This window comes from Pezoporus wallicus, unplaced genomic scaffold, assembly GCF_028554395.1.
Source record: "Pezoporus wallicus isolate ANWC-B61680 ecotype Strahan unplaced genomic scaffold, APGP_CSIRO_Pwel_v1 scaffold_3294, whole genome shotgun sequence".
Taxonomy (NCBI): domain Eukaryota; kingdom Metazoa; phylum Chordata; class Aves; order Psittaciformes; family Psittacidae; genus Pezoporus; species Pezoporus wallicus.
The window spans coordinates 4029594-4050000 of record NW_026635478.1 but is presented as its reverse complement, the minus strand read 5'-3'; the positions used below and the strand labels follow the sequence as shown (position 1 = coordinate 4050000).

At 41.6% G+C, this 20407-nt stretch overlaps 1 protein-coding gene across 1 annotated transcript; it reads left to right on the top strand.

Annotated features, from left to right (window-relative positions):
* Positions 1-7988: 7988 nt before the first annotated feature.
* On the top strand, positions 7989-18764 carry TIGAR (TP53 induced glycolysis regulatory phosphatase). Its single transcript, XM_057426006.1, has 6 exons — positions 7989-8120; positions 10122-10159; positions 10907-11028; positions 15041-15118; positions 16808-16918; positions 17329-18764. Exons 1-6 carry the CDS (start codon positions 8089-8091, stop codon positions 17785-17787), a joined length of 840 nt encoding a protein of 279 aa, XP_057281989.1. The 5' UTR covers positions 7989-8088; the 3' UTR covers positions 17788-18764.
* The last annotated feature ends 1643 nt before the right edge of the window (positions 18765-20407 follow it).

The following is a 20407-nucleotide window of genomic DNA, read 5'->3' as shown; positions in this document are numbered from 1 at the left end:
ACATAGCTCATTGCCTGCTGGATAGGAAAACCCTGGCATGTTTCTTCAGTGAAATGACCCCATGAGATTCAAGGAGAACAAAATCCTAAAAATGGTAAATTGCTGGATTAAAACAGTTTGTGGAAATTAAACTGAGCTGGTGGAAAAGTCCTCGTAAGTACATGGAGTGCACGTTTTTGCCACTAATTGAAATACTATTGAAATCTCCAGTCAGTTACTTGTGTTTAAATGCTACTCCAAGAAAAAAAGAACATTTGTTTTTCTTTCTATGAGCTTTGGGCAAACTGTGAATAAAGAGAGGGCTTTGTGGTGAAGCCAGCAGGAAGAGCTGAGCCTCCAGGTGCAGAGGCTCCTTTCTCAGCCTGTGGCCAGGTGGTGGGATGCTCGTAATCTGCCTGTCCTGCTCCCATGTCTTCTGCTTGTGGATGCTTGCTGTGAAGTGACTAACCTCCCATGTGACATGCTCAGCCTGACCTCAGTGTCTCTCCTTCTCCACTGCCATCTTCTACTGAGTTTCAGGCACCCCTGGGAAGAGGCAGTGGGGGGACAGAGAGGTGTTTGGGCAGACACACTGGGGAAAAAAGTAACCCCATAATAAAGTGAATAATACAGCTAAAACCAGAGAAGAGAAATGAAAGAAAACCAACAAAAAAAAAAAAGGGGGGGGGGGGAGAAGGAAAAAGAGATACAATGAACAGCAAGCAGAAATACTCGAAAAACATGTATTACAAACATGAAGAAACATATGAGCGAAATTAATAAATATGAACAAATAGAAAAAAGCCATGGAGGGACAGGAAATACAAACTAAATCATGAGGCTGTGAGTCCCCTAAAAACTCGGGACCTGTGGCTTTAGGCAAAGTCTGTTAAGACTTCCCTGCAAAGTGATGGGTTAGCCTCATACTTCAGAGGCTGACTGCACCAAAGGTAGAGATTTTAAAGCATAGCAAGTCCACATGTTTCTCTGGCCACCATTTAACAACATGACCTGTAATCTGCAGCATTTCATAGGCATAACTTTGATCCTTTGAAGAACTGGAACTTGTGAGGGTTCCAGTTTGTGATTTAAAGCTCAAAGGGGTAGTCCTCGGCCTAATTTCAGGTTTTAGGGGATTAACTCCTTTCCCACTATAGTGTTGCCAATAGTCATCCAAGAACTACATGGATGTGCTCCACAGCTTTGTGTTCTAAGAGGTTTTACTAAATATAGATTTAGCAGAAAAGAGATCTTATACTGTCATTTAAGTAAATGTATGTGGATATAGGGCGCAGAAGCTAAAACAGATTAATTGGACAACAGCCTGTTCCCCTCCTTTAAAGAAAGCCGGCTGAATGCAGAGAAGCCACATACAATAGGGTTAAGTTCCATTATTATGTGGCCTGTGAAATCGTTTTGTATTGTTGTCTTCTTGACCATCTGCAAACAATTTCTGCCCATCATGATCCTACACTTTACATAAAGGACAGCCTGAGGATTTTAAGGAGGGACAACATAGCAAAATCATGCTTTAAAACAATCGCATGCTGGACTGACTTTTGTATGTAAGAAAACTTCCAAGGCAAAGGAAAAAAAGCTTTTGCACTGAGATTCCAGAACAACCACCCACCACCACACAATTGCTCGGTTTTCCCAATCTCAGTATACGAGTTAGGTTATGTTTATTTGGTATTTCCCAAAATCTTTCTGTAGGGCCTAGAAATGCAGTTTATCTTCTAAGCAGGGAATTTTCCTGTGTGCTTCAAAGAAGGTCTCCTTAATGCTCGTTTCAAGGAGTCTCTTCAATCATTTCTATTGCAATTGCTGTATTTTTTAATTTGTCCGTGAACTGTGTAGCCACTCTTCATTCTGTGCTGCTCTAAAAAAAGCCAAATTCCCTATGAATCTCATGCAACCAGCACAAGCAGAGTGAAATTCTATCCCTGCTGGAGACAGTGGGAGCTCCACTGTTGATTTTTCATAGGTTTAATAATTTTCCCACCAGCTCCAGTTCACTCTTGTGCCATACTGTGAATTACCAGTCACATCAGTAAATGTAAAGCCGATGTAAAGGCACGTAGAGTTTCTGCTAAGTCTGGCCAAGTAATTTCCTTTTTTTTTTCAGCAGGAAAAATCAGGATTTTGCTGCCAAGAGGTACGAGAGGTGTTGGGTCCATCTTTCTCAATATAGTGTTAACCCTTGAACAGTATATTGGTTCTTCAACTTCCTGAACACCCAAGGTCACTGAAGTTCACTGTTTCCAGTCATGGCCCATCAGTTGCCCGTACTCTGCCTGGAAGGATGCTCAGGAGGACGTGTAAATGATGAGCATTTTTAAATATACTGTAACTAACTCAAATGTCCTGTGGGTAAACAGTGGGAGACACAAAGCAGGCACTATCAAACATATGGCCTGCTTAATGGTAATGGAGATAATAAGGTAGAAAACGTGCATTTTAATCTTATATTTCAGGGGGAAGAAATAGACCAGGAAAGCATATGGCTTTGCTCATGCAGGCAAAAGCTGCTCATACACTTAGACCTTTCTGTAGCCCCTTGCAGGCATAAGCATAGAGTAGCTGCATTCAGCCTTTAGAGAACCGTATTAGAGCCTTCCCTGTGCTGTTTGCACATCGAAGCCAGCCAGCTGGCACAAAGGGAACCAGGCTATGCTCTACTTCTTTGCCCCCCACAGCACACTGAATCATTTCTCCCAATTAAGGGAAAGTTTATTTTAACAAGACTTTGGGGATCCCTTCAGACCTTTGGACAAAGCTAGCTGTACCACAGTTACTTTGTACCTCCTTGAAAGATACAAAAATCCACACACACTCTTTCATTTTTCTTAACATAATGGTATATTAAATATATTTGTATGTTACAGCGTGTGGAGACCTCATAGCAGCCTTCCAGTATCTGAAGGGGGCCTACAAGGATACTGGAGAGGGACTCGTCATTAGGTACTGTAGTGATAAGACAAGGGGTAACGGGATAAAACTTAAACAGGGGAAGTTTAGATTGGATATAAGGAGTAAGCTCTTTACTGTGAGGGTCGTGAGGCACTGGAATGGTTTGCCCAGGGAAGCTGTGAATGCTCCATCCCTGGCAGGGTTCAAGGCCAGGTTGGACAGAGTCTTGGGTGACACGGTTTAGTGTGAGGTGTCCCTGCCCATGGCAGGGGGTTTGGAACTAGATGCTCTTAAGGTCCTTTCCAACCCTAACTATTCTGTGATTCTGATTCTGTGATATTTAAAGTGGTTCTCAAAGGTGATTTGCTGCAGCTGCACAGGCATCACAGCATTTTTGCACCAAAAGGAGTGTGTGGCAGCTGATGTTGCTGCTGATGCTGCCAGCAGACAACAGTGAGAACTAGGAAGGGTCTTAGTACAGACATTTGTCAGGGAGAATACCACGCCAGCACTCAGGTGGGCTTCAGGTGCACTGTGGGGAAGGGCACCCCTTGCTGACATTAAATCAAGACCTATTAGGCTTACAAATGAAGGTGAGTAAAGCTGAAGTATTTATGCATAGGTGTGAGATCAGTACACAATATGCCTGGCATGAGGGGCTGCTCTGAGTTTTGCTGCAACCTGCTAGAGAGAAAGAAAGGAGCTGATGGGAAGAGTCAAAAAAAATAAAAGGGTATAAGGGAAATATCTGTCTCCTTAAATGTCTGTCCTTCTGTGGAAATGATGTGATGATAGCTCTGTCTTGCTATTGAGTTTTCTCTAAAAATAAACTGGGATGCTATTTGAGCTCTTCCAAAACATAACATGCACAAACTACATGAAGAGTTAGGACAGTGTGGTGAAGGCAAGAGAGAAAGGTCAGTAGACTGGCCACATTTGGAGCTGCAGCTCCTCAGATTACTTGGTAATGCTGTTCAGAGCAAAAACTCTGGTTTGTCTGGCAGGAGACTAGCAAGCATCCCTGAAGAGCAGCAGAATGACCTTTCTGATAGCTAAGGTTTTCAGAACTTGAACAGAACTGTGAGTGGGACGTAACAGGCTAGGGGATGAGGAATTAGTTCAGGATTAGAAAAGAAAGCTAACCATCATCAAAAGAAGCATGACCAGCAGGTCAAAGGAGGTGATCCTGCCCCTCTACTCTGCTTTAGTGAAACCCCACTTGTACCACTGTGTGCATTTCTGGTGTCCTCAACATAAAAAGGACATGGAACTGTTGGAACAAATCCAGAGGAGGGCCACGAGGATGATCAGGGGGCTGGAGCATCTCCCATATGAAGATAGGCTGAGAAAGTTGAGGCTGTTCAGCCTGGAGAAGAGAAGGGTGCATGGAGACCTCATAGCAGCCTTCCCGTATCTAAAGGGGCCCTATAGGGATGCTGGGGAGGGACTCTTCATTAGGGACTGTAGTGATAGGACAAGTGGTGATGGGTTCACACTTAAACAGGGGAAGTTCAGGTTAGATATAAGAAAGAAGTACTTTCCTGTTAGGGTGGTGAGGCACTGGAATAGGTTGCCCAAAGTAGCTGTGAATGCTCCATCCCTGGCAGTGTTCAAGGCCAGGTTGTACAGAGCCTTGGGTGACATGGTTTAGGGTGAGGTGTCCCTGCCCATGGCAGGGGGGTTGGAACTGGATGATCTTAAGGTCCTTTCCCACCCAATCCAGTCTGTGATTCTATGATTCTATGATTGTTACCCAGCACACCCAAACAACATTTCCTCTCAGATGTTCTACCTTCCACAGGCACAACCTCTTTGTTTCCCCATATTTTTTTTATTTTGATTTCTTTGGATTTGCTTCTTACCCATGACAAAGCACTGATCTTTCTGGAGTGCTCTGATGGCATCAGTTTATTTCCCCAGTTTAGGTATTAAGGCTTGGGCTGACGTTAGAGAAACTTGCAACAGAAATCCGTAAAATCTGGATGTGCTTCTCCTCGATGGATAGTGGCAAAAGATCAAATGTGTAATCTAAGAGAGATGCACAGCTTGTTGAGTGGGAAATCTGGCTAGAACGGGACGGTAAAACCCGAGGGTGCAGACTGCAGGAGCACCGCTAGATGACGGTAACGCCTCTCCTACCGCTGCAGCTATTTCTGGCGCTTCTCCAGGAGCTGCCGCGGTTTCTCGCACTGCTGGGAAGGAACGATGTTCAACTGAACCTTCCCACTGCTCCAACAGCTCACCTGAACGCCTTCATCAGCCAGAAAACCTGCAACCCTGACTTGCGTTCTTTTACACTTGGGGTTTTGGGCAAACTGGTCTAAAGTGCGGTTACAAGAGCACCAGACACTTTCTGTTCAGTGGAAGAGCCACAAGGGGATGGCTCTGCTCCCCCTTTGCAGCCCGTATATCACACTGAAAACCATCTTAACAACAATTAAACACTTTCCTAAAGTTGCTTTTCCATAAAAGCAACCGTTGCAGTTGCCACCAAGGTATTGCACAACCGTGTTCTGCAGCCTGAGTTGAGAACTGTTCACAGCACAATCTCTGTGTTAGGATTTGACCAATTTACGGATTTGTGCTTGCCAGCACATCCTTTAGAGCCATACTACTTAGGGAGGGGAGTGAGGGAGAAAAGCAATGAGGAAATTTGGCCCAGGTTTCTGCTGGGCTGATGTTACTTGTAAGAGCAGAAAGCAAGATCAGATCCCAAACGACAAGTGGGCATCAGGGAATACAGCCCAGGTGAGGATTTCAGGTTTGTGCTAATTGCCAGCTGATGTTTCATGGAGACTAGATAACTGCCCTGTATCAATGATACCATCTAATGTTAGTAACATGTGATCCATATGATGATGAGTTTACTAGATAGTCAACATTACTCGAATATAGAATATTTTTTAGGAAAAAAAAAATCCTCACTCAAAAATGTTTCATTTCCAGCTTTACAGAAGCTTTTTCTTCCTAAAATGACTTCCTCAAAATACTGTTCATCATCTGATGAGCTTCTATGCTTATGTTAGTAGTTGTGCTTTGTAAATGCTTTAACGGGTCAGTTTAAAAACCATCCTCATGAATACATGATGTGCTACAGCAGATCTGAGAACTGAGGAAGAAGAAATGAAACATAAGAATATTAATGTTCAGGGAAAAATATGCATATGCTATGAAGATGAAGACGGGGCAAAGATAAGAGGACTAAACAATGGAAAAGGGAAACATGATCTAGTAGCCAAATCATGAGGCCGTTAAGCCAGAAGCTGCAGGCCTTTTGAGCTGTCTTTTCACAAACCCAAACTGTGGGACTTCAGACACAGCCTCTTTAACTTTGCCTGAAGGGCCGTCACAGAGGGACCTGTATCAGAATGTGCACTTAGAAGAGTACAGACACAGTGTTGGCTCCTATTTATTTCTTGTCCTTCTAAAACACACTTGAAACACAGCTGGGATCTTATCATCCTAGCAAAATACAGTTGTTTTTAATGGTGATACAACAGAAATAGGTCAGAGCTGAGTCACTTGACAATGGCTGGTTCAGAGGCCAGACATGCCACTGGTGTCGCCCTTTGAAAATGTCAGTTCTGAAATCCATGGAGGAGAGGCACTGCAGAAATAATACAAAGTTATGCCACTCTGCCAAAGGAAGATAAAAGGTGAATGAGACAGACAAGCTGTTGCATTAAATGTTCAATTTAGCATCTGTTTTAAACTCCTATCAAATGAAACAAACATGTTTTAGTCTTCACATTTAGAATGTGCTTGGTGTTAAAGCACAAACCACTTTCAAAGTTAGATCAGATCTCTGGGCAACCCAGAAGAATGCCTCTGATTTTTAGATAGCCTTTATTCCATCTGGTGGTGAAATCCTAAAGGAAGTACACTCAGCTATCTGACCAACTAATTGGTTAATCAGACTGCCTGTAACCCATAAAACTTGAGCTTTCTGAAAGGAAAAGGATGATTTGTGGTTGCTCCTCTATTACTTTGTCCATTTTATCAGCAGCAATTTCATAATGCTATTATTAAATACTAGCAATTGGGTCATTTCTCTCATTGTGTACTAGAAAACACCATGAGCAAAATGATTAAAATATTAATTTTACATGGTACTAAGTTCCTATGTGCTATTATAGCTCCTTGGATATTTTTGTTCACCCTTACATGACTTTCCCATTTCTTGCCCTGCTTTTTGCAACCATAAAACACATATTATGTATTATTTATTCTGCATCAGTACTGCAGTGAAGATATGGTTCATTTCCTAAATATCAACTATTTGAATCCTTTGTATTTTTGGACAGTAGAACTTTTCCTGAGGTGAATGCTGTATTTCTGTGTTCAGGGAAACATCCTCTCTGCTGTGTCCTTGCAGTTTGTGAGATGTGTTTTTTCATGGATCTTCAAAAACGGTAAGTGGGGAGGAACAACAGCAAAATAAATGCTTTTGTAAGACTTCTTTCTTGGTTTTGTTGTTTTTTTTTTTCTTTGCTTTTTCACTGTCACTAGGCAAGGTAAGATTCTGAATGTCAAACCACAGCAACTGAAAGAAGCATCCCCCTGCTCACCCAGAAAGTAATGCATAAGCAACAAGAACGTCAGCTGCAAAATGCAGTATCTGGTATCTTCCCACAGATGCTGTCAGCTGGCGCAGGAAGCACACCGCTAGGCAAAGGAGGAGAGCCGATTTATTGTACCTAGCTCAGGCGTCAGCTTTACTCTCGAGTCTGAAAACATCAGCCCGATATAGAGGAGGTGTAGGTGGTAGGTTTGCTTGTCTTTCTCCTCCCCCCCCCCCCCCCAGTTCCTCTCTGTTACTTCCCAAGTCTGGAGCGGGTCCAGAGAAGGGCAACGAAGCCGCCACCAGCGCAATCAAGTTTCTCGAGGAACTCCCAGCAGGAAGCGCGACGCAGCTCCACGAACAAGGCACCCCGGGACACAGGGGTCCGCCTCACGGCGCGGGGACCCAGCGGAAGGGGCCGGGTCCTGCCGCGGGGGGGGCGGTCGGTCGGTCGGTCGGTCTGACACACGGACAGACTCACACACCGGCCTCCGACGGCTTCCGCACAGACCCCGCCCCCTTTCGCCGCCACGCCGGGGCGGGGCCGTGACGTCACGGGTGGGCGTGAGGGGCCGTGCGCCGCAGTGCGGGGTGAAGCGGGGCCGGGTTGGGCCTGCGCGTACCTGAGAGGTCGTGTTATGGTGCGCTTCGGGTTGACCATCGTCCGGCAGTGAGTACCGCGGCACCCCCAGCCCCGCAGGGTGCCTTTAACCCCTTCCCCTCTGCCCCCTTCCGGTGCCGGGACGGGCTGTGATGTTAGCGGGGTTCCGTTCCTCCTCTCCGACCCCCCCCCCCCCCCCCTTCTCCCCCTCCCATCGTCCCTTAGGCGCACTCGGCTGCCGTCAGCCAATCTGGCTGGCTGCCTGGCTGGCTGCCTTGGCGGGCGGGATGAGCGCCGGGGTGTCCCGTGAGGGGGGCGGGAAGGGGGTCGAGGCGGCCCTGAAGCCGGAGGGGCTGGCTCGGAATGGCCTGGGTACGGCCGCTTCCGTTACCGCTCCTGCCGGGGTGCGTGAGGCCGTGGCGTACGCTGCAGTTGGCCGGACAGGTGAAGCCACATCAGTGCAGTTTGGTGTTGGTGAAAGTACGGGGTTATACGTAGCGTCAGTAAGCACTATTTGGGAATGCTTGGGTGGCTGCTCTCGAGACCTTTCTCCTGCCACAAGGTCTCTGGTTGGGCAGGCTGCTCGCTTAAGAGTGCTACCACTCCTAACATTTCTGCTGTGGAACATTAAAGAATTGGCGTTTGTGACTTAGACTCAGAATAGTTAGGGTCGGAAAGGACCTTAAGATCATCTAGTTCCAACCCCCCTGCCATGGGCAGGGACACCTCACACTAGACCATGTTGCCCAAGGCTCTGTCCAACGTAGCTGTGAACGCTGCCAGGAATGGAGCATTCAAAACTTCTTTGGGTAACGCATTCCAGTGCCTCACCACCCTTACGGTAAAGAACTTCCTCCTTGTATCTAACCTGAACTTCCCCTGTTTAAGTTTGAACCCATTACAGTCGCTAATGAAGAGTCCCTCTCCAGCATCCTTGTAGACCCCCTTCAGATACTGGAAGGCTGCTATGAGGTCTCCACACAGCTTCTCTTTTCCAGGCTGGACAGCCTTCATTGAAGTTACTGAGTTTTGCCTTCAGGCTGCAGTGGATATTGACAAAGATTTGTAGTCAACTAGGCTGAATAGCTCCAGTTTCCTGCAGCTGGCAGTAATTAACTGTCTAATTTTTAGTAAAGCTAAACTTTTTTTCTCCTTTAGCATAATATATGCTGAAAGTAGCTGTCAGGACATGGGGCAAGCCTAAAGAATTAAATTTCCTCCCCTTGTGCACGAGTCTAAAGCATACTGAAATACAGTGATTTGCCTTAAAGGTACTAGCCTTCTGCGATCAGTTACCTCTTTGAGGCTCATCTTGAGGGCTTTCCATGAAGCCTTGTTGATGGCTCTCTGTATAAAAACCAAGTAGAGCACTTGGACTTAGTAATGCAAAAACTTAAGCATGTGACATTTCAGTCAGGTGAGGGATTTTAACGTTGTTCATGTGAAGTTTAGTTGTTAGACTTTCCCGCCTAAATAAGTCTGCTCATAGTTTTAGTCACTGTTCTCATGAAATACTGTCAATTATGGTTTTCAAGGTAGAATATTCATAAAGAAGGTGATGTTCATTCTACTAGTTTTTCTACAGCTCTGGCTTGTTATGCTGTTTCTTCAAGGTGTGCAGCCTGCTCTGCTGCTGTCTTTGGTAATCTCTTGAATTGGCTTCCCTTTAAACTACAGCGGTCCAGTTGGCTAGCATAGATTTTTCATAAGAGGGCTCCAGAGTCTTCCTGCAACTTCTCTCTCTCCTGCATGGAGGTGTAATTGTAATAGATACATTATTCTGCATTTATGATAAATTTAAGAAATTACTTCCTTTCATTCCAGGTGGGTTTGTCTGAGTAAATATTGAAGGCATGATTGGGGTTGACCACTTGAAAATATGGGGTGTTGTTTTTGTTGTTTAAAAGTCTTCAGATATGTGGTTTTGAAAAGAGGCTGTGCTGTATTATATCTCATTTTTCATATCCAGACTCTGCTGTCTCTTGTTGGTGCCTAATACAATAATGGTTTTGAACATTCAGCAAAATCATGATGAGTTAATTTTTTTTTTTTGTTTATAATCTCTTTCAGTGGAGAAACAAGATACAACAAAGACAAGATACTGCAAGGTTAGTATCAGTTACTCCGCGAGCTTGTTAGAGGTGGAAAATTATTCTTCCCTGCAGAATGGGAAATCCTGCAACCAATTCCTGAAACGTTAAGTATTATTACGGAATAATGTTGTAAACCTTAACGGGTGTTATTTGTAAGCCAGGACATTAGCTTGATAGCTTTACCACTATCAACTACATACTACATACAGCTATCAACTACATACTACTATGAAGGTTCTAAGTGGATCTCCACAGAATATCAGCAAATGACTTGACTCTCCCATGTGTGTGGGTTTTTTTTTTTCCCTGTAGATGTATTTTAGTATCAGCAGCATTATCTCAATTGTAATGTCCTTTTTCTTATTTTACAATCAACAGATCTGTTTATAGCATTTCAATTTCAGTTGTGAGGCACCTCTTCCAGGAAGCCTACCAGTGACATTCTAAAAAAAACAAATGTTTTGAAATGACTGCTTATGTTTAGAAAATGTATGTCTGTTTAATGTTTAAATTTGTCATATGTATACATTAATATAAAGATCAATAAAGATCCTTCTGTATTCTTAGTCTGTACTCCCACTTCTGTCATCTGTGTGATGGTTTATTAAAGGCCAGAGGAACAGTGACTTTTACCAGAGGCTGACTTTACTGAAGGAGAAGGATTTTATCATGACTGAGCAGATTCTTTATTGCTGCTGTGCTTGCTCAGCTAAATGATCAGAAATTTGCATGTCTTAATGTTGATTAGTTTTTATTTTTTAGGTCAAGGAGTGGATGAGCCGCTCTCTTCAACTGGTTTCAGACAAGCAGATGCTGCTGGTTTGTTTCTCAGTAATGTGAAGTTTACTCATGTCTTCTCAAGTGACCTTCTTCGAGCAAAGCAGGCAAGTGCTTTTTGAGGCAACTGAATGTAAATATTAGCTTCAGAATTTGGCATTTATTTGCTATTGATGATGCAAAAAATAATACAGTGACAGAGAGCCAAAAGGTATTTTGAGGGACTTAGAACTGCAGTTTGAGTTTTGTAGAATTCAAGAAGGCCTCTGAAGAAATTTCAATGAGAACAGCTCTGTTAGGAGCCAGTGAAGGCTACCTTGCTTTGCAGGATGTCTTGCAATGTTGTTCTAATGGATTTGCTGTTATTTTTTATGGGCATAGGTTCTTACTAAAGGAGTAATTGGGACTGAGAGATAACACAGGCTGAAGTCAGTTTTTCTTTGAAGAAACAAAACAAATTTGCTGTGATATTGTTCTACTTGTGCATTATGGCTGGATGCTGTGTCTTTCTGAGGAATGCAAACCAATATAGGCAAGATCAAGTTTTGCTGTAAATTCAGTGCAATGATCATTAAGTATGTGGAGAGGTTGGATTTGAATAAATAGCACACCTCTCATCTTGATGTACTATTTTTGTAGGTTAATTAAAGAGGAAAAAATGTTAATTACTGAATGGGATTCCATGAGATTTTGTGTGCAAAGTTACAAAATGCTCAAAAACTTTAGGAAACAGAGCTCTGAAAGGTAGAGGTTTTTGATCTCATGATCAGCTGTTGAAGGAAGGTCATGTCTCCTGTGGAAGCCCTGTCCTTAATTCTCTCTGCTTTGACTGATGCCGTGATTTCAGGAGATGTGTAGGTTTCACATCATTGAAACAACTAAGCAGTTCTTGATAGCCCTGCTGGTTGCTTGCCTTTCCCTCCATTGTCCTGCTACAAAAGACTGCGAAGTCTTGATGTAAACCAGATCCACAAAATCTAGCTTAAATCACCTTTTTTCCCTTAAAACATAGATCATCAACATTAGTCAACAGTTTTGCAGCACAGCCCCATGAACTGCTATAGCAGCACAACTTAGGCAAAAAGCAAACTGGAGAGACAGGAAGAGAGTACTGCAATAATTAGGTATTTTAAAAATGCCTTATAACTGCCTGATAAGTCACTTCCTTTGAGTGTGTGAATGGTAGCGATGATATTTAGAAACATTACAGTACAGTTCTGGTGTCCTCAACATAAAAAGGACATGGAACTGTTGGAACAAGTCCAGAGGAGGGCCGTAAGAATGATGGAGCACCTCCCGTATGAAGATAGGCTGAGAAAGTTGGGGCTGTTCAGCCTGGAGAAGAGACGCTGCATGGAGACTTCATAGCAGCCTTCCAGTATCTGATGGAGGCGATAGGACAAGGGGTAATGGATTAAAACTTAAACAGAGGAAGTTTAGATTGGATATAAGGAGGAAGCTCTTTACTGTGAGGGTGGTGAGGCACTGGAATGGGTTGCCCAAGGAAGTTGTTCCATCCCTGGTGGTGATCAAGTCCAGGTTGGACAGAGCCTTGAGTGACATGTTTTAGTGTGAGGTGTCCCTGCTCGTGGCGGTGGTTGGAACTAGATGATCTTAAGGTCCTTTCCAACCCTAACTATTCTATGATTCTATTAATAGTGTTTTATAATGTTCATGGGACTCTGTGCTGTGTGCCTGCCTTAGGGGAATTGTTTTTGAATGCTCAGCCACTTGAGAGTGAGCTTGCTAATTTTATTCCTTATTTTAGAGACAACCTTTTCTATGAGAAACATTTGCATGCTCATAGTGTAGAAGACAGACCTGAATTTGTCCTTTGCAAAAGGGAAATGTATTTTGCTATTTTATTTTTTTTGACAAGCTATCCAGACTTTGTGCAAGCTTTTCAAAGATGGGCAAACCTGCAGTTTCCATTTGCTTGGAACTCACTTTTTTGGCATCTGCAAATCTATGAAGATTTTACTACGCTGTCACTTCATAGCTCAAGTATGAGAGGAATGTATAAGTTCCCTTGCAAAAGAGATAAAAAATTGTTTTAAAAGAAACTGTTAGTGATAAAGTTTACTTTTCCTTGCAAAGTCTCCTGCATCAGCTGTAGTCGGGTTGTGCCGTGGTTACTGGAACCAGGAGTGGTGTGCAGTCCCCTGGCTACTGTCCATGGCTAACAGCTGAACATGCAAGACTGAGCAGGATAGCAGAAAATGGGGATGTGTGCAGAGAGAGTTGTACTACCTGGGCAGGAATTCCAAGAGCTACAGGAGATGCAACATGAATAGTAGGTATGAGAAATGCAGGAAGAAACTTTGCAGGGAAGCCTGCTTGAGAGACTAAGCCTAGAAAGGGGGTCAGAGACTGGCTTCAGAAATCAGCAGTGCAGGAGAAAGCAGGGCAGACCAGCAATGTGAAAATACAAAAAGACTAGTTGGGCAGACTAGGGTGTTTTGTGATCACAGCAGAACTCCATAAGACTACAAAGCTTAACAGAGCATAACAACAAAGTCTGTAGGGGAATATGGGGCCTATGTGAGGTGCTAATGCTGTTGGAACAAGAACTGTGCAGTAGTGAAACCAGGTTCAGGACTGGGACAGGCTGGGCCCTGGGAAGGATCAGAGATAATCTTTTGAGTCTTCTCCATGTATGAAATGGGGCTCATATCCATTCTCTCACTGTGGTAATGTGAAGATTCAGTAATGTTTCTGAAGCATTATATTCTAGTAAATGGTGGCATAGGGAAACTATGAGGAAGTTAAGCTCTTGGAACATATTTTGGTTTCAGCAGAGTAAATAAGGCTTCATGTTTAATGCTTGCAACTCAAGAGTATGTGTTAGTGCTCAGTAGGTGAGCATTGTCTATTCTATGTAGTGAGCAGGATCTCAGCCCTGGAGAAATTTCAGAATATTATCATACTATGAATAACTATGTTATTCATATTTACAGGGAAGTGTCTGAATTTTGATGTTTTCCTGTGGCAGAAATTTGAAGTTGCAACTTAAAGCCTTTTCTGAGCAATGCATTAAATAGGTCATAAAATCTTCTTAGTACAACGAAGTTTTTTATTATTTGTCAGAATCCAAGGAGCCTTTTCAAAATGAGTCCTTTGAATGTCATTTTGTTTGGACATGGACATTTGCACAATACTTCCAGCTGATATTACCAGTCAAAACTGGTATGTGAATCCAGTATGGCCTTTACAAACTACTGCATGTAAGAACAGGAGGAGGTTAGCTCCTGTGGCAGCCAAACAGGTATGCGATATCCAACACATTAGAGCCTCCATTAGGCAATACTTTTTCCGAAGTGGTATCAGAATTTCTTCTTCATCAGTCGTCTTGCCCTCCCTGCACTCCCAAAATCATGTTTTCTTGGAAGGAAGAAAAAGATGTATAGTACAAGGCTCGTCATCCTGTTAAGAGCAAACTAAGCCCTTTTGGTTTTCTCTGTCTCTTAGCCATGCCATCTAGAGGCAGATGAATACAATAAGCTAGGTATTTTTTTTTTTTCTCCTTTCAAGTGTATCATCCAGTGCGTTTCCTCCTTGTAACAACTTCAGTTAGTTGCAGCAAACATCCTCCTGCCTCTTAACTGCTTCAGGAGTAGTTGGTTTCTGAGTTGCATTAAGTAGCCACTTTCCAGAATGTAATTTCATTTGTTAGATGTTACATTTTTTTTCTTTTGTGGTTGGATTAACTGATCAGTTTTTAGGAATGTACTGCTTGTGAATCTGATCTACATACTACAAAGAATGTGTTGGCATGATTGCTTTGTGAGTGGCAGTACACTTGAGAGAAGATGTGGCTTTTATCCTGGTAAATCCTGTGCTGCTGTTCATCTTGCTGCACACCTTTCATAGGTGCTAAATGTCTTCAACTGTTCTGGGCTTTGAATTGTGAAAGAACTTTCAGAAGATGCAGGTTTTCTGCCTTTTATGGCCTGACACAGGCCTTATATCCAATTCTGAGAGAGACTACCAGCTGAAAACCTTTTTATCTTGGATTTTTGGGTCCTGCTAGTGTGATTGACATTGGATGCGGTGGTCTAAGATGGTCTGGCTATTCCATGAGAAAACAGCTTATTGGTGTGACTTGTATTCACTTTTTAGACTGCTGCCACAATTCTAGGAAAAAATAAGTTTTGCAAAGATTTGGAAATCAAGTGTGATGCAAGACTTCGAGAGAGAGTAAGTGCCAAAACAGTATGTTTTAATATTGAACATTGAACAATTTGAAATGTAACTTGCTACTGATGGGTATCTTGGCTTATTAAATGGTAAATTTAATAGTGGAGAGCACTGTTTGATGTACTTTTAGTCACTGAAAACTGAACGCTTCACATTGGGTATTATAAATCGTTTGCAGAATTGTGAAGCAAAGCCAAAATGTAGTGATTAGTGCTGTAACTGTGATGCTTTAGTGATGTAAGGTAAGATTTACGTGTAGAGGGAATTATCTTAAGTGTAATAAAAAGCTTAGCTGTTTTCTAACTCCATATGTAAAGTGTTAAAGATACTTTCTCTGCTTACCTTCTCTAGCCTGATGGCACAACTCAGTGTTGACTTTTCAGCTGTTTATACCTTTTCATTTGCACAAGGACTCCTGGAAGGCTTTCTTCTGTCTATGGAACAATCTCCTTTCCTGATTAGCTTCTCTGCCTGATAACAGGCATCGTGTACCTCCTGTCTGGTTTTAAGTATGTCTTGATAAGAATAAATTCAGATGCTGGCTGTTACTGCTAATATGAACCACCCTTCAGATGCTACAGTAAGACTGTCAGCTGAATTTTAAATAAGGAAATGCTACAAAACCAAAAGTGGGTTGGCATACTGCCAGCATGCAAATACATGTTTAAGGAGCATTACATGATTGTAGCATTTCCCATTTGGATCTTTGTTTTCTGTCGGAAATTCCAGTTCTTTCACTGAAATCAGCAAGTAAATTTCTCCCAAACTCCTCTAGTTGCTTTATCACCTGATATTTTAAAAAGCTATTACAGTTTGTAATACAGAATTTTAGAAAGTTACGCTGTTATGCTTGTTTCCCCCTTTTATAGCACTTGTATGGATGTATAGAAATGCCAGTACAGTATCTGCAGGACACAGGTTGTAAGTCACTACTCTCTATAACTGGAATTAAGTTTGAATTGCATGAAAAGAGGCAAAGTACTTTAAGAGAACATATGTCATTGATCCTATTAGGAAAGTTTTATTCTCTTGTGCCTTGCTTTCATGAGAGGAATCTAGGAAAATAAGATTAGGATTTCGTTTTCAGCAGTTTCAGGGCACTGAATTCTTCATATCTGTCTTAGTGTTCTTAAACTCTCAATATTTTGCTGTAGAGAAAGGGATTGAGAGGCTTAAGTAGATGTGTTTCAATACTTTTAAATTCTGAAGACTAATAAATTAATTGTTGTATATGCAGTTAGGTGCCGTAATAAGTGGATAGTGACATAGAAGTCTAGAAAGCCCCAGTAAGAAGTATGTGTCTGTATCCTAGTCATCAACATCAAGGTTTCTGGAATGTGCGTAACAACGTTTGACAGTACAGTTATCTTGATGTGAACAGCAACATACAGAGGTGTTTGCAATGTAGTGTCAGTTACAAAGACACTTGAATTTTGAATGCTAAGAATGAGTGTTGAAAATATACAGGTGCACACCAGCAAATATATATATATACGCACACTTTGTATGTATACATTTAGCTTAAATAGCAGATAAAAAGTTACCTCCTCCCCCAGTATTGGAATAAAATGTAAAAAGTAGTTAAGCCTGTGTGTTACACTTGAGAATCCATTAAAACAAAGATGTTTGTATTGAAAATGGTATGGGAGACTTGATACATCTGGCTAAACTGTCTCTGGTTTCTTACAGAAATATGGTGTTGCAGAAGGAAGGCCTTTGGCTGACCTCAAGGCTATGGCAAAGGCTGCTGGAGAGCAATGTCCTTCATTCACGCCTTCTGGAGGAGAAACACTGGATGAAGTATGGTATTTATTTGCGCCTTACTTTCAGTGCAGATGCAGCTATTGCATACGTACTTTCAAACATCTTACTGAGAGCTTAGCCCAACTAAAGATCGTTATTTTATAAGCTAAAAACACTTGACCTGATTACAGTGTCTGCCAAGTAGGGAATCTCTTTAGAACTATAGTATTGATTTTGAGATTGTCTCCTCATGAAGCTGTCATTTGGAGAAGGATGATGGCAATTACTTCCAGCCTTGGCTTCGAAGGGCAGAGGAGTTTTTCCAGCATTCAGTAGCTTCTCACTGATTTCTGAGACTTGTCTGTGATTAATGTTTGTCTTTTAACTGAAGTAGTTCCATCTCAGATTTCTGAAAGGCAAAGTCTCTTGCATTCTTCACAATGATCTCTTCTGACCTTTCCCTGTAGGTAAAAGAACGTGCAAGGGATTTCTTTGAATTTCTGTGTCAGCTAGCTGTTGAATTGGAACAGAAGGAGCAAGATGTCCATGGTGCAGGAAGCAGAAACTCAGGAACATCTGAAGAACAGTTTGTTTTCCCTTGGACGAACCACTGCAGTGAAGCAGAACTTAGCTGTGATAACGGTGGAGTTTCTAAAATACTAGATGCCAATATATTAGTGGTGAGTCATGGAGCCTACATGAGGAACTGGATTGGTTATTTTGTTTCACATCTTAACTGTACTTTGCCATCAGATTTAACAAAGTCTCAGTTGTCTTCTGTCAGTCCCAACACAGGAGTTAGTCACTTTGTTATAAAACTTGAAAATGGAAATTTGTTAAAACCTGAAATCACATGTGTTTGTCTAAATCAAGATTCTCACTTAGTAGATGTGGGAGCTGAATGTGTAGCTCAAAAAGTCTTTTAAGAGGCTTTGTAGGAGGAAGTGGTTCTAGATCATCATTATCCTGCGCTTGGAAAAGATATCTGTAGTAAGTACTGAGATTGACTGGAATTATTGACATTAAACTGCAAAAATTAAGACATGCAACTGCTTACCATCTTAAAATAACATGATTTGCATGGTCCTAGTGCCTGATAAAAGTTGGCACTTGTGAAATAACATAAATGTTCTTTATGAACAGAAACTTAATACTTAGTCAGTTGTATATCTACACCTACAGAAACTTCATTAGTCCATAATTATTTGGTTTTCCCCCAGTAAAAGAGTTGGGGAGGTGAGAAGAACGGTACCTCAAAGATGAACTGTACTGTATCATTGTTTTATTACAATATGCTATATTGTAATATTAAACATATATTGTCTTAAAATAACTTTTTTTGAATGCAGTTGTATAACATAAAAAGGAGCATTGTCTAGTGGAAAAGGTTTGGTACAGAGTCAGGGGACATGTTCCTGACTCTGGTGCTAAGTAGCTGTGAGACTCTGGGCAAATCTCTCTTCCATTTGTGAAGAGGGGATGATGATACACCTACCTCTCAGGAGTGTTTTGTAAGAAACCATTAGGGTTGTTGAGACCTCTGTTGAAGAGCACTGTACACGAACATAAAGTATTTATTTTTAACTGTAAGCAGGATGAGGAACCTCATGTGAACATAGTTGAAATAACGGTCTCTCTTCTGAAAAGGAGCCTTGTCAATAGGGTGAGTCATACCTGACTGGAATCCTTTTGTCAATTATATCAGGTACTTGATGGATGAGTAGTTTTGCCTCGAATTAGGCAAGTTTGATCGCTGGATGACTGTAGTTGCTTTAGTACTGCATTCTTTCCCAGCTAGGGTGTTTGGAGTGTGACTATCTGATTTATGTTATTTATGTCCACATACTTTTTCTTCATTTGCGTATTTTAAGCCTGTTTAAAAAATAAAGGCTTCTGAATAGAACTCCATTTCATCTGTATTTCTTTTGAGGTAAAAATCTTTGTTGATATTACTTTATGAAGCATTACTCAGGTCATATAACTTCCCGTTTGTTTTTTTTTTTTTCCCTGAAAAACCCTACGCTGGTCTCTTACTGTGAAAAAGAGCCTTTTTTAGGGCTAACGGATCAGCACTATCCTGACTCTTACCTGGAAGAACCACTGGTGTAAAATGTTGAGGATATACTTAAATTGCTTGCAACTGTTCAAAATTAACTGTTTGAAGTTTTAACTTTTTCATAATTTTTAAAAATATGCTGTCCAGTGTCCTTTAAACTACTTGGTTTCTTTGCCTTGAAGCAGAGAATACTAAATTGATCACAGCCAAAGAAGGCAAAAAAGTTTTATTGATGACTACTAACAGAGTTAATGGCAGAGGGTGAGCCATTCTTAATTTGCCTGTCCGTGGTAGTGCCCATTTATTTCAGGAAGGCTGCTTACATAGCAGGAGACTGCTGGTCTTAAAATAGCTAGAACTTTTCTGTAATTGTCATGTCCTGAATTTTGTCGGTCATTCCATTAATACTTCTTGGAGCCAGAGTAACCAAGTTGAAAATGTGCATCCTTCGTCAGCTAGAAAATGAGTGGGCACCTAATCCTGCCTTAAGTCAGTAACTTTTGTCAAATATTTCAAAACACACTGGTGATTTATGTGCTTCCCTGAGTTTAAGAGGCTTGTTTTGTTTTCTTGCCTACCCTCAAGCATGTTAATTAACACTTTGTTCTTGCTGATGAGGTTAATATCCAGGGGGAACATCTACTTGTTAAATGCTTTGCCACTTGGGTGTTATTCTTCTGTGAGGAAGATAGATCCATGGATCTTTGACTCTATTACCGTTAACAAATTACTCTCTGTTACTGTTAACAAATTCTTTTATCTTGGGTTAACTCTTCCATAGGGCATGCAGATGGTACAATAATGCCTGACCATGAAAAATATCAAAGGGTGAAACTGTTCCAGTTTTCTAAACAGCTCCTATGTTAATGAAATAACATTTTTTTCAATTAAAAACTTAAGAGCTAGAATGTCCTAATCAACACTTTATAAAACACACTAAATTGGTGCAAAAACATGTGCCAGTGGCTGGGGGAGTATAAGCAGTCAAGTGTGTTCTGCAGTTCCTCTGTTGCAGTCTACCCGTATGTATCTGCACTTGACATTGTTGGAGACAGGATGCTGGCGTAGGTAATCTTATAGCCTCCCCTAATACAGTTACGTATTATTTCACCTTCATCATATCAGATGTAAGCTTCTCTATGCATTAAAAAGTAAATCGGTAATTTTGGAGGCTTCTGAAGTTAATTGTAAAGTCTTTTTTTCTTTAGGTCTATATACAGCACTGGTCTTTTAAAGTCTTTAAATCGACACTGAGATGACATCTGTCTTCTTGCTCTTTTAATAAAGTGACTCTTGCACATTTGTACAGTAATTCCATACAGTTTATTGGGATCATGGGAAAGGAGAGCTGCAGTTATAGATGGTTCTGTTAGGAATAGTAACAGAACATAAATATTTGAGGGATTACTCAGTAGTGGGCAATGAATGTTTTGTCCTTGTGAAATGCCAGTCTCTAATTAGCAGCAGGAGACAAGGCTTTAACTACAGGG

Excerpts from the sequence above, each read along its gene's own strand:
- TIGAR (XM_057426006.1), top strand. The coding sequence starts at position 8,089 with ATGGTGCGCTTCGGGTTGACCATCGTCCGGCA. Across the intron at positions 10,160-10,906 it reads CAAAGACAAGATACTGCAAG|GTCAAGGAGTGGATGAGCCG; the intron begins GTTAGTATCAGT and ends TTTATTTTTTAG. Across the intron at positions 11,029-15,040 it reads ACCTTCTTCGAGCAAAGCAG|ACTGCTGCCACAATTCTAGG; the intron begins GCAAGTGCTTTT and ends TTCACTTTTTAG.